The 22,547-nt window shown below is 50.1% G+C and overlaps 1 protein-coding gene across 6 annotated transcripts in view; it reads right to left on the bottom strand.

Moving 5' to 3' along the window:
• The window catches only part of Zc3h4 (zinc finger CCCH-type containing 4), a 33,166-nt gene extending 11,509 nt beyond the window's left edge, over nt 1-21,657 (bottom strand). The window contains exons 1-5 of one of the 6 annotated variants that reach the window (XM_042700314.1): nt 21,132-21,657; nt 19,638-19,806; nt 3,607-3,826; nt 3,242-3,352; nt 1,203-1,422 (exon numbers count right to left, since the gene is read on the bottom strand). In XM_042700314.1, the coding sequence (XP_042556248.1) occupies nt 1,203-1,422; nt 3,242-3,352; nt 3,607-3,826; nt 19,638-19,801 (715 nt within the window). In that variant the 5' untranslated portion in view covers nt 19,802-19,806; nt 21,132-21,657. Of the gene's footprint in view, nt 1-1,202; nt 1,423-3,241; nt 3,353-3,606; nt 3,827-14,365; nt 14,404-17,824; nt 17,992-18,060; nt 18,123-19,373; nt 19,475-19,637; nt 19,807-21,131 lie in introns of those variants that run through there. The other 5 variants (XM_042700319.1, XM_042700315.1, XM_042700316.1 and 2 more) reach the window with 5 other exon arrangements.
• Nucleotides 21,658-22,547: the final 890 nt, after the last annotated feature.

The raw sequence follows: 22,547 nt of genomic DNA, 5'->3' as shown, positions 1-22,547 counted from the left end.
CCTGCTTCCTGCCCTTCAGCTAGCAACGCCATCTTCCTCCTCCTCCATCAGGAGGCCTTCCCAGGTAGCCCAGCCAGGCTAATAGTGCTGTCTCCTCAATGGGGTCACTTGGCCTCGGGATACAGGGCTCCTCCATCACTCACTACCCTGCCACTCAGCTGCCCCACAATGAGCACTTGATACGTGGGTGGGATGATGCGGAGAATAAAACACCTGGACACCAAACACTTAAGAGGAAAGAAGGACTACAGAAGACCCCACCTGTCCAAGATGATGTCATGCAGCAATAGGATTGGCTGATAAAGTGAAGTTAATGTGTTTCCTGTCACTTTGTTGACATGGTACGAGACACAAAACTACACGGTACCCTGCCTCCCCCTTCCATGGACAGCACAGGTCCCCAAAGCAAACTCTGCCCCTGGAGGTGTCCCACAAAAACAAATGAACACCACCCTAACAGAACAACCAGCTGGGACTTAGACAAGGATCACAAGCCTAAGAAGCTGAGCCAGAAGATTCCAGAAGGATGGGCTGGGAAGTTGGCTCAGTGGTAGAGCGCATGCCTTGCATGCCTGAGGCCCTGGGTTCGATTCCTCAGCACCACATAAGCAAAAAGAAAAAAAGCCGGAAGTGGCGCTGTGGCTCAAGTGGTAGAGCGCTAGCCTTGAGCTGAAGAGCTGAGGGACAGCGCCCAGGCCCAGAGTTCAGGCCCCACAACCGGACCCAAAAAAAAAAAAAAAGAAGATTCCAGAAGGAGACTTAGGCTGGGGTCATTCTGCCAGGAGAGACAGACTGGGCTGGTCTGTCTGTGGAGCAGGGCTGTCTCTCACTCACTGTCCTCCCGAGGTTCAAGGTCCAGAGGTGTGGCAGGTGTTGGGAGAGGAGGACTGAGGAGAGTGCAGTCAGCTGTCCCTGGTAGGCCCTCTTCTCTCCCCCACAGCTGACCAGGAAGCTAACTTCCCAAAGCCATCCTTTGGCCACCACAGTAGTCCTCTCCCAGCTTCCTAGCTGCCTGGAGCCATCCCAAACACCTTGCAATGCTTTTCCTGTCCCCATGAACCGTGCCTATCCCCAAATGATTGCCTGCTTCTCCTCCAGGACTCGAGGCCCATTAAGAGCCTCACAGTCGGCCAGGTTCTGCACAGCTGAGCGAGCCCCTGGCTGCCGCCACTGTGGCCCGGGGGGAGCTGCAGGGCACTCACCTCGCCCCCGACTGCCCTCCTTGGAGCGCCGATACTGGTTCAGCTCTTTGGTGAAGTCGTCATAGTCCTCCTTGCCCATATCCTCCTCCTCGTCCCCTTCGTAGTCCCCGTATTGCTCATTCTCGTAGTCCTCGTACATGCTATAGCCCTTACTGTCCATCTTGGAGTATGACTTCTTGGGCAGCGGTGCAGAGTGTGATGAGGAGTACTGCTGGTGTGACTGCGAGTCAGAAAGGGGAGGAGGCTGAGCCGGCGCCTGGGGCCTGGAGTCAGAACCACACAGGTCCCCTGGTTCCCAAGGAAGCAACCCTCTGGTATCTCTACTGCTCCAGCAGTGCACGGGCAACTGTCTCCAAATACTGTTGGTAGCAGTTCTTCCCAGTGGGTGGAGGGCTGTGGTGGGCATTGACCCCACCATCCCCAATAAAGCAAAGAGAAGGGACATCTCCCATGATGCAAAATAACAACATTGGGGTGTAGGAAGGAGGGTGCTCTTCAGTCTCAACCTTCCTAGATATGTTGGGGGCAGCTAACAGAAGGGCTGGCTTTGCACTGCAATCCTCAGATCTCAGCCTACTCAGTAGCATGAGCCACCAGCAAGAACCCAGCTGTTCTGGTGGGTTTGTTTTTGCCAGTCCTGGGCTTGAATTCAGGGCCTGGACACTGACCCTGAACTTCTTATGCTCAAGGCCAGCACTCTACCACTTGAGCCCCAGCACCACTTCCAGCTTTTTCTGTGTATGTGGTCTGAGGAATCGAACCCAGGGCTTCATGCATACAAGGCAAGCATTCTACCACTACGCTCTGTTCTGGTTATTTTTGAGACAGGGTCTCTCTTTTTGCCTGGGCCAGCTTGGCCCATTACCCTATTTATTTTTATTTTTTTTTGGGGGGGTCCGGTCATGGGACCTGAACTCTGGGCCTGGATGCTGTCCCTCAGCTCTTCAGCTCAAGGCTAGCACTCTACCACTTGAGCCACAGCGCCACTCCTGGCTTTTTTCTTTTTGCTTATGTGGTGCTGAGGAATTGAACCCAGGGCCTCAAGCATGCAAGGCAAGCACTCTACCACTAAGCCACCTTCCCAGCCCCCATTACCCTGCTTATACATCAAACCTAGCTGGGATCACAGTATCCTCCCTACCCCTTTCTGCCTATTAAAACTAAGATGGGTTCTGATTAGTTTTTCTCCACAGATCCCTGGCCTCAAACTGGCATCTTCCTGATCTGAGCTTCCAAGGAGCTAGGATTAAAGGCATGACCACTCAGCCCAGCTTTAAAAGGTGTTACTAAATTGAGCCTGGTGTGCACAACTGTAATCCTAACATAGGAGCAGAGAGACAGGGCCAGAGACCATGTCTCATACACAATGACAAAGTGCTATCTTTTCAACATTTCTTTATCAAAAGGTGAAACCCAACTCAATCTTTCTTATGGGGTTTCTGGTGGAGAGTAACATATACAAACTAAACAAATAAGTTCATCTTGTACTTAAGTTCAGAAATGTAATGGGGTGTTTAACTTCTAATTGTGTAACCTTTGATATAATTTACTCTCCTAGTCATTTTTTTCTCTTGTCTACTTCCCACAAGTCATGGGTAAGCAATGCAAAGACCAGTGACACACAGTTCTGCCATGACTGCGGGGAAGGCTGGGCACAGAGAGGGTGCCAGAGCAAGCCTGGGGGAGATCAGCCGCTGCCTGGGCGCAGATCTGAAGGTTTGAAGTCACCAATCGATGGGGATGAAAACAATACCAGGGGGCTGGGAAGGTGGCTCAGTGGTAGAGCGCTTGCCTTGCATGCATGAGGCCCTGGGTTCCATTCCTCAGCACCACATAGGCAGGAAAAAAAAAAGCCAGAAGTGGCACTGTGGCTCAAGTGGTAGAGCACTAGCCTTGAGCTGAAGAGCTTGAGGGACAGCGCCCAGGCCCAGAGTTCAGGCCCACGACTGGACTCCCCCCCCCCAAAAAAAAAAAAAGAAAGAAAGACAGAAGAAAACAATACCAGGTGTCTCCACACACAGAGGCTGGACAGCACTCACCGGCACGTACGGGGGGCTGTATTCCCGGTACTTGCGATGCCCCTTCTCGCTGGGGCTGAAGTCGGAGTCATCGGAGAAGTCGGAGAAGTCATCACTGGAAGAAGCATGGCGCTGCAAGGACAGGGAGGAGGGAGTGAGGCTGCTGCAGGTCCTCCGGGCATGGTCCAGCCCCAGGGCCCAGTGGTGCTGGGGACATCTAGGTGTTACTGCAAAACCTCACCTAGGGGCACTGAGTGGCAATGGAGCATAAGCTATCAACTCCACTAAGTCTGCATCCGCTTAGGGGCAGGAAAAGCCACCACTGTTGACAGCCCCCTCCAGGTTGTCAGGTGGCCCATGCCAGTGACTAGCCCTCCTGCACCTACCTTGTGCTTGGATTTCCTTCTCTTCTTGGACCTCCTCTTCTCCTTCTCCCGTTCTTTCTTCCGTTTCCTCTTCAGCCTCCGGTGAGACTTTTCCTCGTCTGAGTCACTATGGTGCTTGTCCCCTTTCTCTTTCCGGCTCCTCTCTGGTCCCCCTGGGGCGTCCTGCGTTTCTTCAATCCCGTCATCTTCCAGTTCACCTTCTTCCAGCTCCCCATCTTCCCTAAAAACCAACCCCAAAGCTGATGTGAACGTGGGCTAGGAAGCAAACCCTGAGGACTCTGGGCTAGTGAGGTTGATGGGGTGACGCAGGCTACAGGCGGCAGAAACCATCCCTCACCCGCATCTACGAAGGACCCTGCCTACAAGCCAGGCCTGTGAGTTCTAGGCCAGCCTGGGTTATGTAGGGTGCTCCATGGTAGCCTGGGTTGAAACCCCATCTCAAAAAGAAGAACCTGTCCTGGAGTCTGCCATGACTGGGAGGGGCATAGGTGAGACTCATTGGAAGACTGCCAACAAGCAAGGGCTGTAGTTCAGTGGTATAGCACTCGCCTAGTATGTGTGAGGCCCTGGGTTCTAGCCCCAGCACTACAACCATCAGTAAGAAGTCAGTACAGACACTGCTGCGAACAGAGTCCAATCTACACTGGAAATCCCAATGCTCTTCTTAGAAAAGCAGCAGCTGTGGTGCTCTGATGAGTAGACTGAAGCCTCCCTCTCTCTGAGCAGACCAGGACTACCTGGCGCCCTCTCGGCTATTCCTCTCCCGGGGAACATGGACTGGCACCACACACAGGGCACCCTAGCCCCTGGAGATGCTCAGCAAGCTGGGCATGAGCTGTGCACAGTGAGGAAAGGCCCACTGCTGTGAACCACTCACAGGCAGGCCTAAGCCCACCAATGGCCTCTAGACAAGTCCCATGACAGTGTTAAGTACTATGGGCTGACCCTGCTCTTTTCCCCTTTGCCTCCAAGTACTTCTCCAGGTTCCCTTCTCAACTCTTCCTTCCATTGTCAACTTCCCCAGTCACCCCCATGCCCAGTGCTTTGAGACCTGACCTGACCAGCCAGCTAGCCAACAAGTCCCACCTAACTAAGCTCTAGGGGGGTGGGGGGGAGAGAAGGGGGCCGGGAGGGAAGGAGGGCGGGCGGGTGAGGGGTATAGGTTAAGGAAGGGACAGGTGGAAAAAGAATTCAGAGTTCAAGCCAAACCCACAGATACAGTTCTCAAAAGTATAGGACTTGGTAAAGAAAAAATAACAATTTTAAGTTCCCAGAGATCTGAGGATCGCAGTTCCAAGCCAGCCCAGGCAGGAAAGTCTGTAAGACTCTTATATCCAATTAAATCACAAAAAGAGCCAGAAGTGGCACTGTGGCTCAATTGGTAGAGTGTTTGCCTTGAGCTGAAGAGACCAGGGACAGCGCCCAGGCCCTGAGTTCAAGCCCCACAACTGACCAAAAAAAAAAAAAAGGAATGGCACTTAATACCAATAATCCTATAACACCAATAAACCTGAGAAGCTGAGATAGTAAGATCTTGAGTTTAAGGCCCGCTTAGGTTACAAATTGAGACCCTGTCTCAAAACAAAATAAGAATTGAAGAAAGGGCTAGACACCAGTGGCTCACACCTATAAATCCTAGCTACCTGGGAGGGTCTAATGGGAAGATCACAGTTGGAGAGCAGCCTGTTCAGAAGTTTGTGAAATCCCTTCTCAACTGAGAGCTGGCAGCTGTTAGTTATAACGGGGAAGTATAAAATCAACAAAACCTGTCCACAAGAAGTGAGACCGAAGCAGCTTTGGAATGTGGCTTAGTGGTAGAGTGCTTGCCTAGCACGCATGAAGCCTCAGGTTTGGTTCCTCAGTAACACATACACAGAAAAAGCTATAAGTGGGGCTGGAAAGGTGGCTCAGTGGTAAAGTACTTGCCTTGCATGCATGAGGCCCTGGGTTCGAGTCCTCAGCAGCACATAAAGCAGAAAAAACCGGCAGTGGCACTGTGGCTCAAGGGGTAGAGCGCTAGCCTTGAGCTGAAGAGCTGAGGGGCAGTTCCCAGGCGGAGTTCAGGCCCCACAGCCAGAAAAAAAAAAAAAGAAGAAAAAGAAAAAAATGAGACCCTACCCCCAAAATAACCAAGAGCTGCAGGTGTGGTTTAGTGGAAGAACACCTGCCTAGGTTCCATTGCAGCACCACAAGAATTTTTTTTAAAGCTCCCAGCATAAAAATCCTCTCACCTCAATTAACTAGGCCACAAAAACAGACCAAGTCACGTGAAGAGTGGTAGAACCCACCTAGGACCAAAAAGACTAATGGGGCCTGGGCACAGACAACCAAAAGCCCTCAAGGGCTCTCATTGGCTTTGCAGAAAACAACAAACCACCACTTCTTGAGGACCCTCCCTGCCTTTCACAGCCTCAAGAGGGGCTTCTCTATTAACCTCATGCCTCATCCAATGGGACCCATTAGTCTGGCTTCAAACCCAATAGCCCCAGCCCTCAAGAACTCTAGAAGTGGAGGTCAAGAACAGCTCTTAAATACACAGAGGCAAGCCGGACACTGGTAGCTCACACCTGTAATCCTAGCTACTCAGGAGGTTTAGATCTGAGGATCATGGTTCAAAACTAGCCTGGCCAGAAAAGTCTCAGTGAGACTCTTATCTCCACTCAAAAACCAGAAGTGAAGCTGTGGCTCAAAGTGGTAACAGTGCTTAGCCTTAAGCAAAAGAGCTCAGGGACAGCCCCCAGGTCCTGAGTTCAAGCCCTACAACCAACCAACCAACAAAACAAAACCAAACAACAAAAAAACAAATATTGAGACCACACCTAGTCTCCTTTAGCTCCAGAGAAAACAAATGTGGAGCCACACTGAAGGGTGCCTCCTGTCGCTTCCTCCATCGCCGGGTTAGCCAAGGCCACTCTACAGAAGGCACGCCACACAGGCTCTGCTCTGGGAGGGTTGGGAAGATCTACTGACAAGGGAGGCACCTCCCAATCACCAGCTCTCTCTGCTCACCCACAGAAATAGCAGGATGGCCTCACCCAGGTTAAAACACCATGGAACTGGGGAAACTGGTTTGGTCCCTGGGAAGAAGCTGGTGTTGAGCCTAGGTTTCCTCTAGTGTACTCACTGGGAGTGGGGACTGGAGCAAACAGAGCTGGGTACCCCACCAGATGGGAAGATTCGGGTGAGCTAGAGCCATACCTTAGAGAAACTGGGAAAGTCAGGCAGGACTCAGAGAAAGATTGGTGTCCTGAAGCCCATGAAGATGATCTAAAGATTTATAGGCGCTGGTGGCTCATGCCTACAGTTCTGAGATCTGAGGATCATGGTTCAAAGCCAGCCTGGGCAGGAATGTCCATGAGACATTCCAATAAACCATCCTCAAAAATGCCAGAAGTGAATTGGGAACCAGTGGCTCACACCTGTAATCCCAGCTACTCTGGAGGTTGAGATCTGAGGATCGTGGTTCAAAGCCAGCCAGGGCATGAAAGTCCATGAGATTCTCAACTCCAATTAACCACCAGAAGTGGTGCTGTGGCTCAAGTGGTAGATCACTTGCCTTGAGCTGAAGAGTGAGGGGTCAGCACAAAGGCCCAGGGTTCGAGCCTCATGACTGACAAAAAAAAAAAGCCAGAAGTGGAGCTGTGGCTCAAGTGGTAGAGTGCAAGCTTTAAGGAACAGATGTTCAGACAGGCACATTAAAAAAAAAAAAAAAAAAAACTAAAGAGAGCCAGATTATCTCACCACATTATAGGAAGGGGAAAGCTAAAGCTAAAAGAGTTGCTCACCATTCAGTCACAAATTTTTCTGAGTATCAGATGCTCAGCATGGATAACTAGCTACCTCCCCTGAACTTTCCTTGAAGGAGAGACACAAATAAGAAACAAAGACTGTGAAGCATTGTCCAGGACACAGAAGGCTGGCTCAGTACAGCTGGAGAGCATCCTCAAACAGGCACCAGGCCATCAGAAATACAATGGGAGGAACTGGAGTCTTAACGATCATCCAGAATGATTCCAGAAGCCCTTTTCATCTCAAAGGCTCCCCTACATAGGCAGAGAAGTCCAGCATGCAGACCCGCCCTTAAAGCCCCTTTAGCCAAACACAAGGGAGGGCACCACACAAATGACACGAGCCATCTCTTGGTTATGAATACTAAGAATTTTGTTTCCCTAGAATTAAGAAGCTACAACACTACAGATGATCTCATCCTAAAACTCATGGGATTTTTTTGGGGGGCCCCCTCTGGGAAAACACTGGATGGTTTTGGTGCATGCCCAAGGCCATCCACACACCATGTCCTCCATGCCCGAGCCCTTAAGAGCTCTCTGCCCTCTGGGCAGTGTGACCTAAGTGTTTGATCTACTTTCCTCAGGCTGCTCAACTGAAAGCCGGAGAGAAGGAAAGAGAGGAACAAAATGAAGGCCCTGAGGGAGGGAAGGTGGAACTCCTGAGGGTTGTGCAGAGTACACAACGGCACGCTCCCCCAACAGCAGGCAGGTTTAAGCCGTGCCACTTCACAGGCTGCCAGCAAATCCATGTCAGAGTGGGATTAAATACCGAGGGAGCATGCTTAATAGACTGTGACATAATCCCCCAAGAAAAGTGGGGGAGCACCGCTGTGCTAATCATTTCAATCTAGACCCGCCAAGCTCTCTGGAGAGGGAGAAAACCCTGCAGTGCTGGCCTACTCAGAGACTGCTTCGTTCCCAGGGCCTGGATTGGTAAGGCCCCACCTGCTACAGCTGGGTTGGCTGACAGAGCCCCCAGGGACAGGGAACCAACCACACAGGAAGACTCTGAGCTAGCCCCTAGGAGGGAAAGGGAAGAGGCCAGTACCTTGCCTCCAGGCCACTCTGCCTCACACCTCCTGGACAAAACCTCCAGGCCATCAAGTTTCCATTTTCAGAACTGGCTGTGTCCAGTCTGAGCAATACCTCCTAGCCAAGTCCACAGGGCTCAGCAGCACATGGGGCTCATTACATACCACAGGCTTGGCAAAAACAATACTTGATAAAGCAAACCAAATGGCTCTGTCTCTCTCCTAGGGTGTGCCCCTTGTGTGAGCCTTGGTTTTGCTCATCCACCCAATGGGATTGCCTTCATGGCAAGAGGTTTACATGATTATGTGGACAAAGCCCTTGACATGGGACCATCTCAAGTACTGGCCAACACCAGTGTACCTCCCACTGGGATAGCCCAGAACTGCTGGCAGGCTGACTACCAGGCACAGATTTTGGAAAGCAATGTCCAATTCCTCCGGGACACCATTGGTCACTAGCCAACAAGCTCTACCTCCTTTGGCCTGATTATCCATGACTGTCCCCTACCAACCAGCCCTACTGAGAAAATTGCCAAGCAAGGTGGTATATGCCTGTGATCCCAGCTACACACGAGGAGTAGGTAGAAGGATCAGAGTCCAAGGCCCAGCCTAGACCTGAAAAATAAAGTCAAAAAAGAAAAGAAAAAAAAATAAAAACGGGGGGTGGGGAGGGGGGGGAGAGGGGCTGAGGTATGTGGCTTCAAGTGGTAGAATCTAGTAAGTACCACAACCTAGTGGTACCAGAGTTCAAATCTTGGTACCACCAACAAAACAAAACCCACATCTTCCCTTCCTGGGCTCTAACCTATATGGTACCAAAAAGCATCAGAGTGGCTAAGCGGATGAGACCCAGAGCTGAGAGCCAGGACAAAGGGACAGTGTCCCCTTATGAGAATAAAGGTGGCAGAATGGAGGTTGGATGAAGTTGAAAAGGGCCAACAGCTTGTGGCTCTACCTGGTTTACAGAGGAAAAAAGAAAAAGAAAAAAGAGAGAAGATGCATAACCAAAAAAAAAAAAAAAATGGAAACTCGCTACAACAGTGGCTATTACCTGAAGATCATGAGGCGGCTAGGTTAATGTGAAGGTCGGGGTTATAATCATTAACTGCCCAGACTAAACAAATTGCCTGGGTAGGCTCTGAATGACCCATTAACTAGGGACAAAATTACAAAAATTACAAGGAGGCTCCACCTCCTCAAATGCTTAACCAGCAGCCTAAGTGCAGAAGTCCAGGATCGCAAGCCGACCCTGCAGGACGGCCAATCACTAGGAGCGAAGGCACAGACACAGGCCTTTCCTTTAGACTGGCTGGGGCTGGTTGCCTAAGGCCCCCACAGGGAGGGGACCTCAATGAGGGCTTTTCAGAGCCAGGAAATTCTTGAAATACACCTCTGGGTCACATGTTTTTCAGTGTCCTTACTACCAAGTTCATCAACCAGAAATCAAGAGCGAATGGGCTCTGCCTCAACCCATCAGGGTTCTCATGGGTGGTCACAACCCGCTCTGTGATGTTGCACCATTTCCATGGCAACATACCCACATCATGGTGAACAGCCCAGCCGTGGCAGGCACAAACCAAGCATGGGAGAAGAGAAGCTCACTCAACAGCACCCTATTAACCTTCCCTTCGGTCTGAGCAAGCTGGCCATGTATGATGGGCACCTGGATCCAAGCCTGTAACAGGTGACACACAAGGGAATGGGAACAATCTGAACCACAATGGGTATCTGAGACATCAACAGCTTATTGTTAATTTTACTAGGAACCATGGTGGTCTTCTGGTCATATATATACATATATATATGCATCTATATACATACATATATAACTATATACACAAACACATTTATATATAAATATGTATACGTGCACACATATGTATATATACAAACCCACAGTATAACCCTTTAAAAAAGATCCTTCTGGGCTGGGAAAGTGGCTCAGTGGTAGAGCGCTTGCCTTGCATGCATGAGGCCCTGGGTTCGATTCCTCAGCACCACATATGCAGAAAAAAAAAAAGCCGGAAGTGGCGCTGTGGCTCAAGTGGTAGAGCGCTAGCCTTGAGCTGAAGAGCTGAGGGACAGCGCCCAGGCCAGAGTTCAGGCCCACGACTGGACCCAACCCTCCCCCCTCAGCACTGGGCGCTGGTGGCTCACGTCTGTAATCCTAGCTACTCAGGAGGCTGAGATCTGAGGACCAAGGTTCAAAGGCATTCCGGGCAGGAAAGTCTGTGAGACTCTTATGTCCAATAAACCACTAGAAAATAGGAAGTGGCACTGTGGCTCAAGCAGTAGAGCGCTAGCCTTGAGCTGAAGAGTGCAGGGACAGTGCCCAAGCCCAGAGTTCAAGCCCCACAACCCACAAAAAAAAATCCTTCTAGGGGCTGGGATGGTGCTCAGTGGTAGAGTGCTTGCCTTGCATGCATGAGGCCCTGGGTTCAATTCCTCAGCACCACATAAGCAGAAAAATCCGGAAGTGGCACCGTGGTACAAGGAGTAGAGTGCTAGCCTTGAACTGAAGAGCTGAGGGACAGCGCCCAGGCCCAGAGTTCAGGCCCCATGACACCCCCCCACACCTCTGCCCCCCAAAAAATGCTTCTATTACAACAGTCATACTAAAAGATTTAGGGTAAAATGAAATGAGATCTAGGACTTGGTCTAAACGAGGGAGGTGGGCCAGGCAGCAGGTGCTCATGCCTTATAATCCTAGCTACTCAGGAGGCTGAGATCTGAGAATCACAGTTCAAAACCAGTGGTGGCAGCAACACCTGTGTGGCTCTTATCTCCAATAAACTATTCAAAAAGCTGGAAGTGGGTGAAACTGTGGCTTAAGTGGTAGAGCACTAGCCTCGAGCAAAAAAGAGCTCAGGGATAGTACCCAAGCTCCCAAATTCAAGCCCTGGGACTGGCACAAAAATAAATAGGCCAAGCACACATCTGCCATCCCAGCTACTCAGGAGGGGTAAGCAGGATCATGGTTCTAGCTAGTCACAAATTAGCAAGTCTTTATGTCATAAACAACCTGGATGTGGTAGTGCCAGTGCAGGCAAAAGCATGAAATTGTATCTGAAAAAGCATAGTTCAAGTGGTAGAGCTCTTGCCTGGCATGAACAAGGCTCTAAATTCAAAATCCCAGTACCGTAACAACAATAAAAAAAATACGAGGAAGGACATTTCAACAATCTAGGGAATAACAGGTGCACAGAAAGATGTAATGAGTCATAGCAATAACCTAAACAGGACTCATCTTACAGCAAAAGGTAATGTACAACAGTCATGGTGGTACACATAAGACAGTTCTTAGGAGGTAATTTGTGATCCTCCTGATCACAAATCCAAGACCAGCTGGGCTGGGCTTGCATAGCAAGACTATAAAAAAAGAAAAAATATAAATTAAAGATGGAAAGAATAGAACATCAAAGCAGGCAAGCAATACAAATCGAAATTCCTCTAATTCGAAAATCCTATAAGGAAATGGGGGTTAAAAACACAAACTTCGGGCTGGGAAGGTGGCTCAGTGGTAGAGTGCTTGCCTTGCATGCATGAGGCCCTGGGTTCGATTCCTCAGCACGACATAAGCAGAAAAAGCCGGAAGTGGTGTTGTGGCTCAAGTGGTAGGGTGCTAGCCTTGAGCTGAAGAGCTGAGGGACAGCGCCCAGGCCCAGAGTTCAGGCCCCACGACCAGCAAAACAAAAACAAAAAAAAACCCAAAAAACCACAAACTTCATCAGCAGCTTCAAAAGGCTGACTGACCAAGGAAGAAGAAGAAAAAGCAACCTGGCTGACACAAAGTTGCCAATTTCTTGTCCAAGTAGCTTTTTCTTCACTCCCACAACTCCCACTCCCACAATTCCAAAACAAGTCACATTCAAAAGCAAGGCAATTCTCAGAACCAAGTTTCTCTTGGCATATGAATTCTCAAAACAAAGTATAATTATTTTCCCCTTAAGAGACCTGGGGTAAAGCAAATGGTTAAAAGTGCTGAGGCTCTGGGGAAAGGGTGTAGTCACAAACTCATTCTCCAAATATGGATCTGGAGCCTCCTGATTGGCCAGAGTTAAGCTGCCCAGACTGGACAGACAGATGAAAGTGGCTCTGGCCCAGGAGGCAGCTGCCTGTGTCACCCATGGGTCTGAATTTCTGTGATTACTCTGTGGCTCTATGTGGCTGGCAGGGCCTGCCTGGAATCCCAAGGAAACCTAAGCCAAGATGTATTAGGAAAATGAAAAAGAGCAATTATCCAAGCCATTTAACCAAGTGACACTAACCTGGGCCCAGCTCCTTTGATGGGCCCACAGCAGAGATGTGATCCACTACCACACCAGGCCTCTGGGAGCCCCCAGTTTCTTCTAGTGATTGGAAATTGCATACACTTGGAATGCAATTTCAAAGTCTGGGCTACTACATTCACTAGAAGGCGTAGAACATAGAAAAGTGAACTGCTCTCAACTGGACGTGGTGAACACTGCACACCTGCCCTCTGCAAGGGCGTTTTATGATGCCTGGATTCCCCCACTCCCTCCCCGCCCCAGAGAAAGAGGACTGTGCTGTGCAGATACAGCAGACTAGCACAGAGGCCAGCACACTCTTTCTAGGGGCTTTTCAGGTCACATGGCTTCTATCCCAAGTGCTCAACTCTGCCATCTGCCACTGAGGATATAAATGAATGGGCGTGGTTGTATGCCAATGAACCTACAAAAATCAGGCCCAGTACGTACAACTGGCCGAAATGTCCTGCTCCTATCTTACGTGCTGTGGCTTCCAAACTCTTAGACCTGGACCCATATTCTTTACTTTTCTCTCAAACCAGTTTAAAAAGACACATATAATTATATTTTGCCTTTTGTATCCTCCCATTCTTTTGATTTTTTTTTCAAATGTGGAGACCAATCAATCAATAGGCTTCCTATCCCACTAATAACTGCACCCTGCAGTATGAAAAGTAATACAGCAACCCCACGGCATGGGGATGGTCTGGGGATAGCCTGCTTTCCAGCACATGAGCTCTGTGACCCAGGGCACAGGGATGGTCTGGGTACAGCCTGCCTCCAGCACATGAGCTCTGTGACCCAGCACAAGTGAGGTCACCTTTCTGTTTTCCTTTCTCAGCAAATACTGAGTTTCAATGAGTGGATGTGAAAAGCACTTAGCAGGGCTCTTTGCCCTTCCCGACAGTGCACCAGCGGAGGTGGCACTGTCATCTCTACACACAAAGGATACTGACTTAGCAGGAATCACAATACGTTTGCCAACTGCCCAGAACTCAGCCAGTGGAGGCAACCCCCAGGGGAAATGTCTGGACAGCTCCCTGCTTTCTGGCCATGGAATCTATGCTTCCAGTTCTCAGATCACGAGACAAACACAACCGGGCCAAGGGAGCCAAGTGCTCCACTAGTCCTGATGACTCTGCCTGTGACCAGGCTACTAAGCCTAACCCCACAAAGGGTTTTTCAGGAATGGACTCTGCAGCTGGAAACAAATGAGCCACTGCAGCAGCCACCATTTCTGGAGGTCAGAAACTGCAGAAGTGGGTCAGAGAAAAAGGAAACTCAAGGGCTGCTAAACGGGAACAACTACAGCCCAATTCTAAATACAGTTCTCCAGAGAGAAGGTCCCTTGCACTCTGGGAAACATTTCTGCCAAGCCCACAACATAGCTAAGTATGTTGGTCCAGATCAGTAGAATGAAAGGATTAATTCATAACCAGCCTGGGCTAACTAGGGAGACCTTGTAACAAATAAAACAAGAAAACAAAAATCACACATACACAGACAAAAGAAAAGCTCCAGAGAAGGCTGGCTGCACAGAACCTTATCTGACTCAGCCTATTCTAAACTGGTGGCACTTGCTGAGCCAGCCGGGACAGACCTTGCTCTCAGAAAAAATCCAGGAAGGTTCAGGACTAGTTAGCAGTGGGATAAAGCTCTAGATCTGACTCACATCCTAACCGCAGAGATGAAATCATAATGGTACCATGGCATCAGCTCATTTCAGCTTCTAGAAGAAGGCCACTGAGCAGCAAGAAATGCCTAAAGATGGCTTCCATTTACTTTCAACCCAATCGACTCCTAGCAATTAAAGCAACTGGCCACACCCCCAGATGTGAGAGAGAAGTGGACTTCCTTCAAAAACACAGATGTTATTCTTACTTCTGTTTACATAGCAGACTGTAAAAATTCTATTTAGAATTTCTCCCTAGCGGGGCTGGATCCACTGAATGCCAGGCATTGTGTGGGTGTCCTGCAATACCCATTTGACCACAATGACCTTGCAAAGTAGCCATTATGCTTGGCCCCACCCCACCCCACCACTGGCAGCTGGGCGAGACCAGCCTGAACAGTCCAATCTGGCTCCAAAATCCACACTTCTTCTTTACATTCTGTTGCCACCTCCATGTTCAAAAAGATGTCACCACTTGCCTGACAAACGGAGCTGAGTCACCAATTCACACAGATGCAGCAAGGCAGAAAATACAAGATCCTCTATTCAGAGCAATTTAGCCAGGAAAAGCAAACTATGTTCCCAGCAAGCATCCTGTGTTCTGCCAATGGAAAATGAGGACAGAATGCACCTGAATCTAGCACCAACCAAGAGTCTGTGTCTTCATTCTTGTCACCAACTGATTAAGGGCCATCTCAATGGCCAGATGCCAGAAATCTTAAAAGCCATCCACCTGCCACAAATTATTGCTAAACCAACACAAAAGACTTTATACTCTCTACTGACACTACCAAAAAGCGAATGAGCTCTGCAATGTAGACTAGGCCAAGAGATCTGGGACAAACTTTAGCTGCCACCCAACTAGTAGCTTTCCATCTGGTCCATTTCACATTAATCGTATCAAATCACCAAGATAGGATCCCCTCTGCCAATAGCAGAATGTTCCTAATGGGTCCTTGAATTCAAGGCTTAGCAAATCCCAGCTGCCAGAAAGCTCAAAGCTTTCTGCTTCCTCCTAGGGTAACAAGGCACAGGCTAACCCAGCCATCATCTCATTGATGGTGTGCTGCGTCACTCCACCTCCCCAAGTGGGTCAGAACCAAGGGCTCGGAGCTGGAAGACACTGTCCACAGGGGCCACAATTAGGTTCTTTGGAATATGGTTTGACTTTTAAAACTACCCACAGAGACTTGAAAGATTTCATTAGTAGTTTTTGGTTTTTTTTTTTTTTTTTGCCACAGAGGTATTTGCTGTAACTGGATCTGGCATCTATAAAGAGATGTTTCTAGGGACTCTGATAGTCACAAAAAAAGCACAAAGAAAATGAAGAACTTAAGGCAACCCTTTCCCATGAGGGAAGGGAAAAGATCTAAGAGGTGGAGGCTTTTATTAAGTGCTAGATGACTAGCAAGGACCAGTATGAAATTGTTCTCCACTCAGTTGTGTCAATCTACAAATGTTAAGGGTCACATGCTCATCTCTAACATGCCAGCAATAAATGGCCAGAAAAGCCTGGTTTCCACATGTGCAAAACTATTTTCCCTTGGACTAAGGCAAAAGCAAAAGGAATAATGCTTCAAACAGCTACTTCTACTTCAAGACAATTCTGGCTTGTCAAGAATCAAAAATGTAAACCTTCAAAGCAAATCCAAGGCCGATCAGACTGGTAATGGAAAAACCTTTAGGAGACTCTTCCCCATCCCCACCCTCTTTGGAAGAGTAAATTTGAAGGGAATAAAAAACGAAGGGTATGATGCTATCTATCTATATTTTTCTGTTCACAACTGTTTCTACTGGGAGATTTTTATTTACTTTCATATAAATTAGAACTTGCACCCAGAGAAAACAAAAACTTAAAAGGTTACAGGTATCTAAGATTTGCTCTTAAATCAGGGATTCTGAGTGACACCCTTTTGTTTTTCTGTTTTTCTTTTGCAACATCCATTAATTTCATTTTTAATTAACATTAGTACATCAGTTTAGGGGGGTTACCAAAAAAAAAAAAAAGTAATACTGTGACATTTCAAAATGAAAGATTACCAAAATGCAAGTTTAACTACTGGGGCTTTTTGGACTTGACAGATGAGATTCCTTTGAGTACAAAAACAAAAAAATAAATAAACCTTTGTGTAATTTAGCCTGAGAGCTTTTTAACCATTTGGAGATAGTTTCAAATTCAGCAAATTGGTTTAGAAAAAGTTTTGGACTTATTAAGCATTTTTCTACAATGAAGTACCCCTAAAAACTTGGATTATCAGTTATTATTCAGTTTTGGCTCTCAGCTCCCAGAGTATGAAATTTACAAAGAATGGGACAACTCCTGTTCCGCTGACCCAGTGCACTGTATTGTGTTAGATTTGTGCTTCAGACTTTTTTCTTTCTTTGCAGGATATGGTATGTTCCAGAAACTTCCTCCTCAAACAACTGATCTTACACACTTACGACCGCCACTGCCTGGCAGTTGTGACCATTTTATGAGGAAGAACAAAACAAGTTCTGCAGTTTGCAGGTTTCCTCATTAAAGTGTAAGTGAGCATAGTTTGTCCTGAGAATGGAAGGAAAAAAAAAAAAAAAGCAAGCAGGGTCTTTTGGAGAGGACCAGGGCAATGTGTTAGGAAAGACTTCTCTAACGAAGTGTCAGGGATCAAAAGTAGGCCAGAGGAAAGGGGAACTTCAACGTGTTTTTTGTCTTTTAAACGATAAAACTTATGCTTGTAAAACACATCAGAAGTACAATGTTTGGTTCTGCAAGTCATTTTTGTTGTTTTTTTTTCTTTGTACATGTAGGATGGAGTGCTGGGGACTGCAGGTGTTGTCCCCAACATGACTGGGTGTGTAACACATTTGTATCAACTTCTCATGGTCTGGGTGTTGGGCATGTGCTTCCGAACAAAGAACAGTGGAGACAGGCAGGCAGACTGGGGCTTGACAGTTTACAGATTTTTGTGCTTAAAACAGTACTTTACAAATGACTTGCTCAATTTAAACGTCCATCACCATTAGACATTGGAGTAAAAGGAAGTTGGATCTATTTGAACCACTTTTTTTTTTTTTTTGGGGGGGGGGGAGACTTTTAACTTGAATGTAGGTATCATAAACCAAATTCAGTAAGATTGTCTCCTACACATGGACCTGAAGTACCCACTTTCCTCAAAGATGAAGGCTGGAGACAAAGCAATGGATTGATATGGAAAGAGGGTCTGAAAACACAGGGGACTTTTGTCATGTTACAGTAACACTTTTTTTTTTTTTGAGCAAACTGTGTACATCAATTTTAAAAATTAAACATTGCAAGGATGTGCAAGTCTAAAAGGGCTCAACAGGGTTAGAATCCTGATTTGAACATATAAATTTACTCTCTCAAGTATCATTTTGGTCTAAAGGCGAGGAGGGAAGCAGGCAGGAAATGGACAAAAAAGAGGGAGATAACTGAATTACTCAATAAAAGAGGCTACTTACCATCCCAACCCATTGTAAGACATACACTTCTGACATAAGAGAACTCCTTAGAGGTCGAATAAAGCGTGTAAGCACCTTTTGAGTAATGCACCTGCCCAACATGGGCTTAGCGAACAGACCTTTGCTAATCTGTTTATTTCCTTGAACTGGATTCAGGCTGCATAGGGCTGCGATTCCCAGGACGATACATTTAATTAAAACAAAACAGAAAAAAAATTTTTTTTTGTAAAGCTCACCAAACCGCTGCACCTGTGTCTCTGAATGTGGGTGGCATTTCTTTTAAAAGGCAAAGTATGGTCTGTGAAGGAGAAAGGGGAAAAGGGAGGTGGGGGTGGGGGAGAAGGGGCTGTGGAGCAAAGAGGAGAGCCCTGGTTGAGACACCCCCCCCCAATCTAAGGGTGAGTGGGCTGGGGGGACAGGCTGGGCCAGGGCAGCAGCCATCTGTCCAGCGCCTTCTCTTCCTCTCCCAGCCCCCACTCCCTTCAAGACTGCCTTTCCTGCCTGCCGGCCGAAACCCACCTTACACTTTCAAACCCTCTCCGGCCACCACTTCCTCTGCCCTACCAGGAAGAGCTGGGCGAGCCTTGCACCCTCCAAAATCTTCTGTCCTAGCAGGGGAAACAAGGGCCTCCAATTTCATCCGGGAACGTGCCGGGTTGGCCCCATTATCGCCCGCCAAGAAGGGCGTGGGGAGAATCCATTTCGCACTTAATAAAAGGGCAGGAGGCGCCCCCTTTCACGCTCTGCCAAATCACTAAGAAAGGGATGGCGCCCCTTCTTACCCCGAAAGGGGCGAACCCCAGGAGACATGGGGAGGGGCGCACATTCCTCTTCCCTGTAAGGCAAGGAAACCAGACCTCACCCCGCAGAAACTAAGTCGGGGGGGGCAGCGTGGGGGAAGGCCATCCCGCGCGGTCACCTACCTACAAAAACCAAGAGAACCCCGTCTCTCCTATGGAAAAACGTGGGGAAGGGTATGCTCCCCCCCAAGAAGCCCCAAGAGACAAGGGGCTTCTTCCATCAGAAGGGCTAAAGATGGAACCCCCTCCACCATTCTGCCTTCTAGGGTGAACCTAGTTAACACCTCCCGCCAAAAAGAAAAAGGAAAAAAAAAAAGTGCCTCGGAGCCCCATCTTCTGAGGCTCTTCCCTCCCCCTCCCCGGCGAGGGCAGAGGAAAGACTGAGCGAACCCCCACTTTTTGTCTCCTAAAAAAAAAAAAAAAGCTAAACTATTTCTCCGATTAGAAGCAGGGCACACCTCCCCCCCAGGAGAAAGGATACTGCCAGGGGCGGGGGGACCCCCACACACACTCCACACCCCCTAAGAGAGCGGGGGCTGCTGCTCGAGATCACCCCAAAACAGGGTCCGGGGGGCCCCTCCCCCAGTCCCTTCCCCGAAGCCAGGCGCGGCGGGCAGGCGGGTCGGCGGCGGCCGGGTCCGGGCGCAGGGGCGGCCGGGACCCCCGTGGGCCTCCGCAGCCCCCTCCCCCGGCGCCCCCTCCCCAGGGCGGACGGGCGAGCGCGGGGGGTCCGGGGGGCGCCTCCTCACCTTCCCCTCAGCATGGCGCCCAAAAAAGACAGAGCGAGAGCGAGGGAGAGCGGGCGAGCGCCGCGAGGGGGGGGAAACGCATGAGGCCGGGAGAGAAAGCAAGCGAGAAAGAGCGAGAGAGCGAGCGAGCGAGAGACACCCACCGACCCCGCCCTTCCTCCTCCTCCTCCTCCGCGGCCCGGCCCAACATGGCGGCCGCCCCCCTTCCTCCTCCTCCTCCTCCTCCCCCCGGGGACGCCGTCCCGGCCCGGCCGGGGGCCTGACCTGTCGTCAGGGAGCGGGAGGCAGTGGTGGAGGAGGTGCGGGGTGGCCGGGCGGGCTTCGGGGGAACACGGAGGAGGCGAAGGCGTTGATGGCGGCGGCGGTGGCGATGGCGGCGGCGGCGACTCTGATGGCGGCGGCGGGGGGGTCCCGGGCGCGGCCTCCATCGTTCCTTGGGGGGGAGGGGATGTTAATGCACGAAAAAGGACTGCTTGGGCGTGGCGGGAGGGGCACACTGGGGCTCCGGATGGCAACGGGCCGTATTATTACTATTATTAATTATTATTATTTCCTTTTTTTCTTTTTCTTTCTCTTTGCGGTTTCGGAATCACCTTGGCGCCGACCTCCGCGTAGGCCGCGCGGCCTAGGCCCCGGCGGGCCGCTCGCCGCCTGCTTTCTCCGCTGCCCGCCCCCGGCGGACACTCGTTCCCGGGCGCGGGACCCTCGTGGGGCGGGAGCCCCGCTCGACACTCACACACGCACACACCACGCACGCACACAGACACACAGGCACGCCTGCGGGCCCCGGAAGTCCGGGGAGGGAAACTGGGACACTAGTAGGTGGTTGGGTGTAATGAGCGCGGGCCGCGCGCAATGGAGCAAAAGCGAAGGGGAAAGGCGGGGAGGCGGGGGAAGAGAACCAGCCGGAGGAGAGAGGTCTAAAAAAATAAAAGTAAAAAGATTTCAGGGGGGAGAGAGGGGAACGGGCCGCGAAGACGGGCCGACTGTCTCTATCTGTCTGCCTTAGGTGCCCAAGCTGTCCGGCCCCGCCGCGGTCAGGAATTCACACAAAATGGCGGCAGGGCCAGCACAAGCCGAGAGGCTGAGACAGGAGGAAGGGCGAAGGGGGAGGCGGCCGAGAGGCGGGAGGGGTCACGTGATCCCGAGGGGGCCGGACGCCGGCGGAAACAGCCGAAAGCCTCACGGGCTGGGGGGGAGGGGAGGGGAGGGGGCGCGCCTGGAGGAACCGGAAGCAGCCGAAGGGCGGCGGAAAAAGCCGGAAGCCGCTGAGCAGCCGGGAAGAGCCGAAGCAGGGGGGAGGGGGGGAAGGGAGGGGAGCCACCGAGGCACGTGAGACCGAAGGGTGGGGTAGGGGTGGAAAGAACCAAAGTGCTGACGGGCGGTGGGACTAGGAAAGACAAGAAGGATGGGGGGAGCCGTGAGTAGCCTGAGAAACAGGGCCGGACTAGAAGGGACCCCCCCCTCCGCCCCTCCCCCGAACTGAAATACTCCGGAAATAGCCGAAGAGGGCGCAGCCCTGGGCCGCAGGAGGCGGAAGTAGCCGGAAGAGCTCGAGCCGGGGTGAGAGGGACTCGGCGAGAGTGAGCTGCACGGGCGGGGCGGCCCAGGCCATCGTTCGCTGCGCCTACAATGACTTCGGGGAACTCGGCGGAGAGCAAGCGCGGGAGAACCGAAAACTGCTAGCTTGAAGGAAGGCGGGAAGAGCCCAAAGTTTTAGGTGGGAGAGTGGGAGGGAGGGGGGAAAAAATAATTAACCGAAAGCTGGAGATCAGGTCCCTGGAGTCGGAGGTTTCCGTAGAGGGGCTGGAGCAGAGGCGGGCCGGAGATGACGTCACTAGGTAACTCGCCCGGTGACGTCACCCGTGGGGAAAATGGGGCGGGGCCTGCTGGTCTCCTCCAAGTGAGAACCGTGATTTCGGTTCCTAAACCGCGGTACAGACAAGATCTTCTTAACTCTCCCCTACCGATCTAAGAGGAGGTGATGTTCCAACTTTGTAGGTCGAGGCGGGCCGGAGTCTGAACTAGCGCAAGGTTCTGGTAAAGCAAATTTTAGTGGGGGTTTTTCCCCTTAATTTTATGTAGTGAGTACATTGCTTGTCGAACCTGTCGCCCCCTCCCTCATTTTTCTCCCACTTAACCTCTCCCCTAGTAGAGGAAGTTTTAAAAGTCAAGGTTGGTACTCCATTGCCCCCTAGCAAAATGGTTCAAATCTGTGTACAGCAAAGGATGATACTGATCAAGACGCGTCCTATTCAGAAACAGGTTCATTTGCCACCTGTTTGTACAACTACTTAAAGATAATAAAAATATAGCTTAAAAAATCTATGCCAAGGGCTGGGAAGGCGGCTCAGTGGTAGAGCGCTTGCCTTGCATGCATGAGGCCCTGGGTTCGATTCCTCAGCACCACATAAGCAAAAAAGAAAAAAGCCGGAAGTGGCACTGTGACTCAAGTGGTAGAGCGCTAGCCTTGAGCTGAAGAGCTGAGGGACAGCGCCCAGACCCAGAGTTCAGGCCCCACAACCGGACCCCCAAAAAAAAAAAATCTATGCCAAGCAAATTGTTTATTTCTGACCGACATGAGGGCTGGGAACACCCAAGTTCCAGGAAAAAAGAAAACTTAGGGCATGAAGGGGAAGTCTGGAAATGGGCTGGGTGACCTCCTGGTGGGTCTTGATATAAACTGGGGGGAAGGGGGTGGAGGGGTGGGAAGAGAGGAAGTCCCAAACCAATGAGACACACAAGTTGTAAGGGGCTGTAATTTACAAACTTCTTGAGGGAAGAAATAAACATACTTGGTAATATTTCTGATAAAAATGCTTAAACTTTGTTGCCACCAAACTTCCGGAAAACTGGTGTCTAAGACAGTTGAAACAGCTGAAGAGTTTGATTATAAGTCTCTTAATCTTTAACCAGAATGTCTTCCTGGTGCTTATTTGAGTAAGCCTTCCAACTGGCCTACAAAGAACCTTATGTTTGCAATATTGGAGTTAAAATGTTGGAAATGGCTTATAATTAAGTTGTCCAAAACCTCACCAAGAGCTAATAGTGCAGGATCGTGGGGAGAGAAAGGAAAAACACTAGAATGAGCTGGACTCTGGTGGCTCACACCTGTAATCCTAGGTATTCAGGAGGCCTAGATCGGAGGATCGTGGTTTGTTGAAGACAGCCCAG

This window comes from Dipodomys spectabilis, unplaced genomic scaffold, assembly GCF_019054845.1.
Source record: "Dipodomys spectabilis isolate Male_0828 unplaced genomic scaffold, ASM1905484v1 ptg000266l, whole genome shotgun sequence".
Taxonomy (NCBI): Eukaryota; Metazoa; Chordata; class Mammalia; order Rodentia; family Heteromyidae; genus Dipodomys; species Dipodomys spectabilis.
Note: the sequence above shows the minus strand (reverse complement) of the source record. Positions and strands in the feature narration are given on the sequence as shown.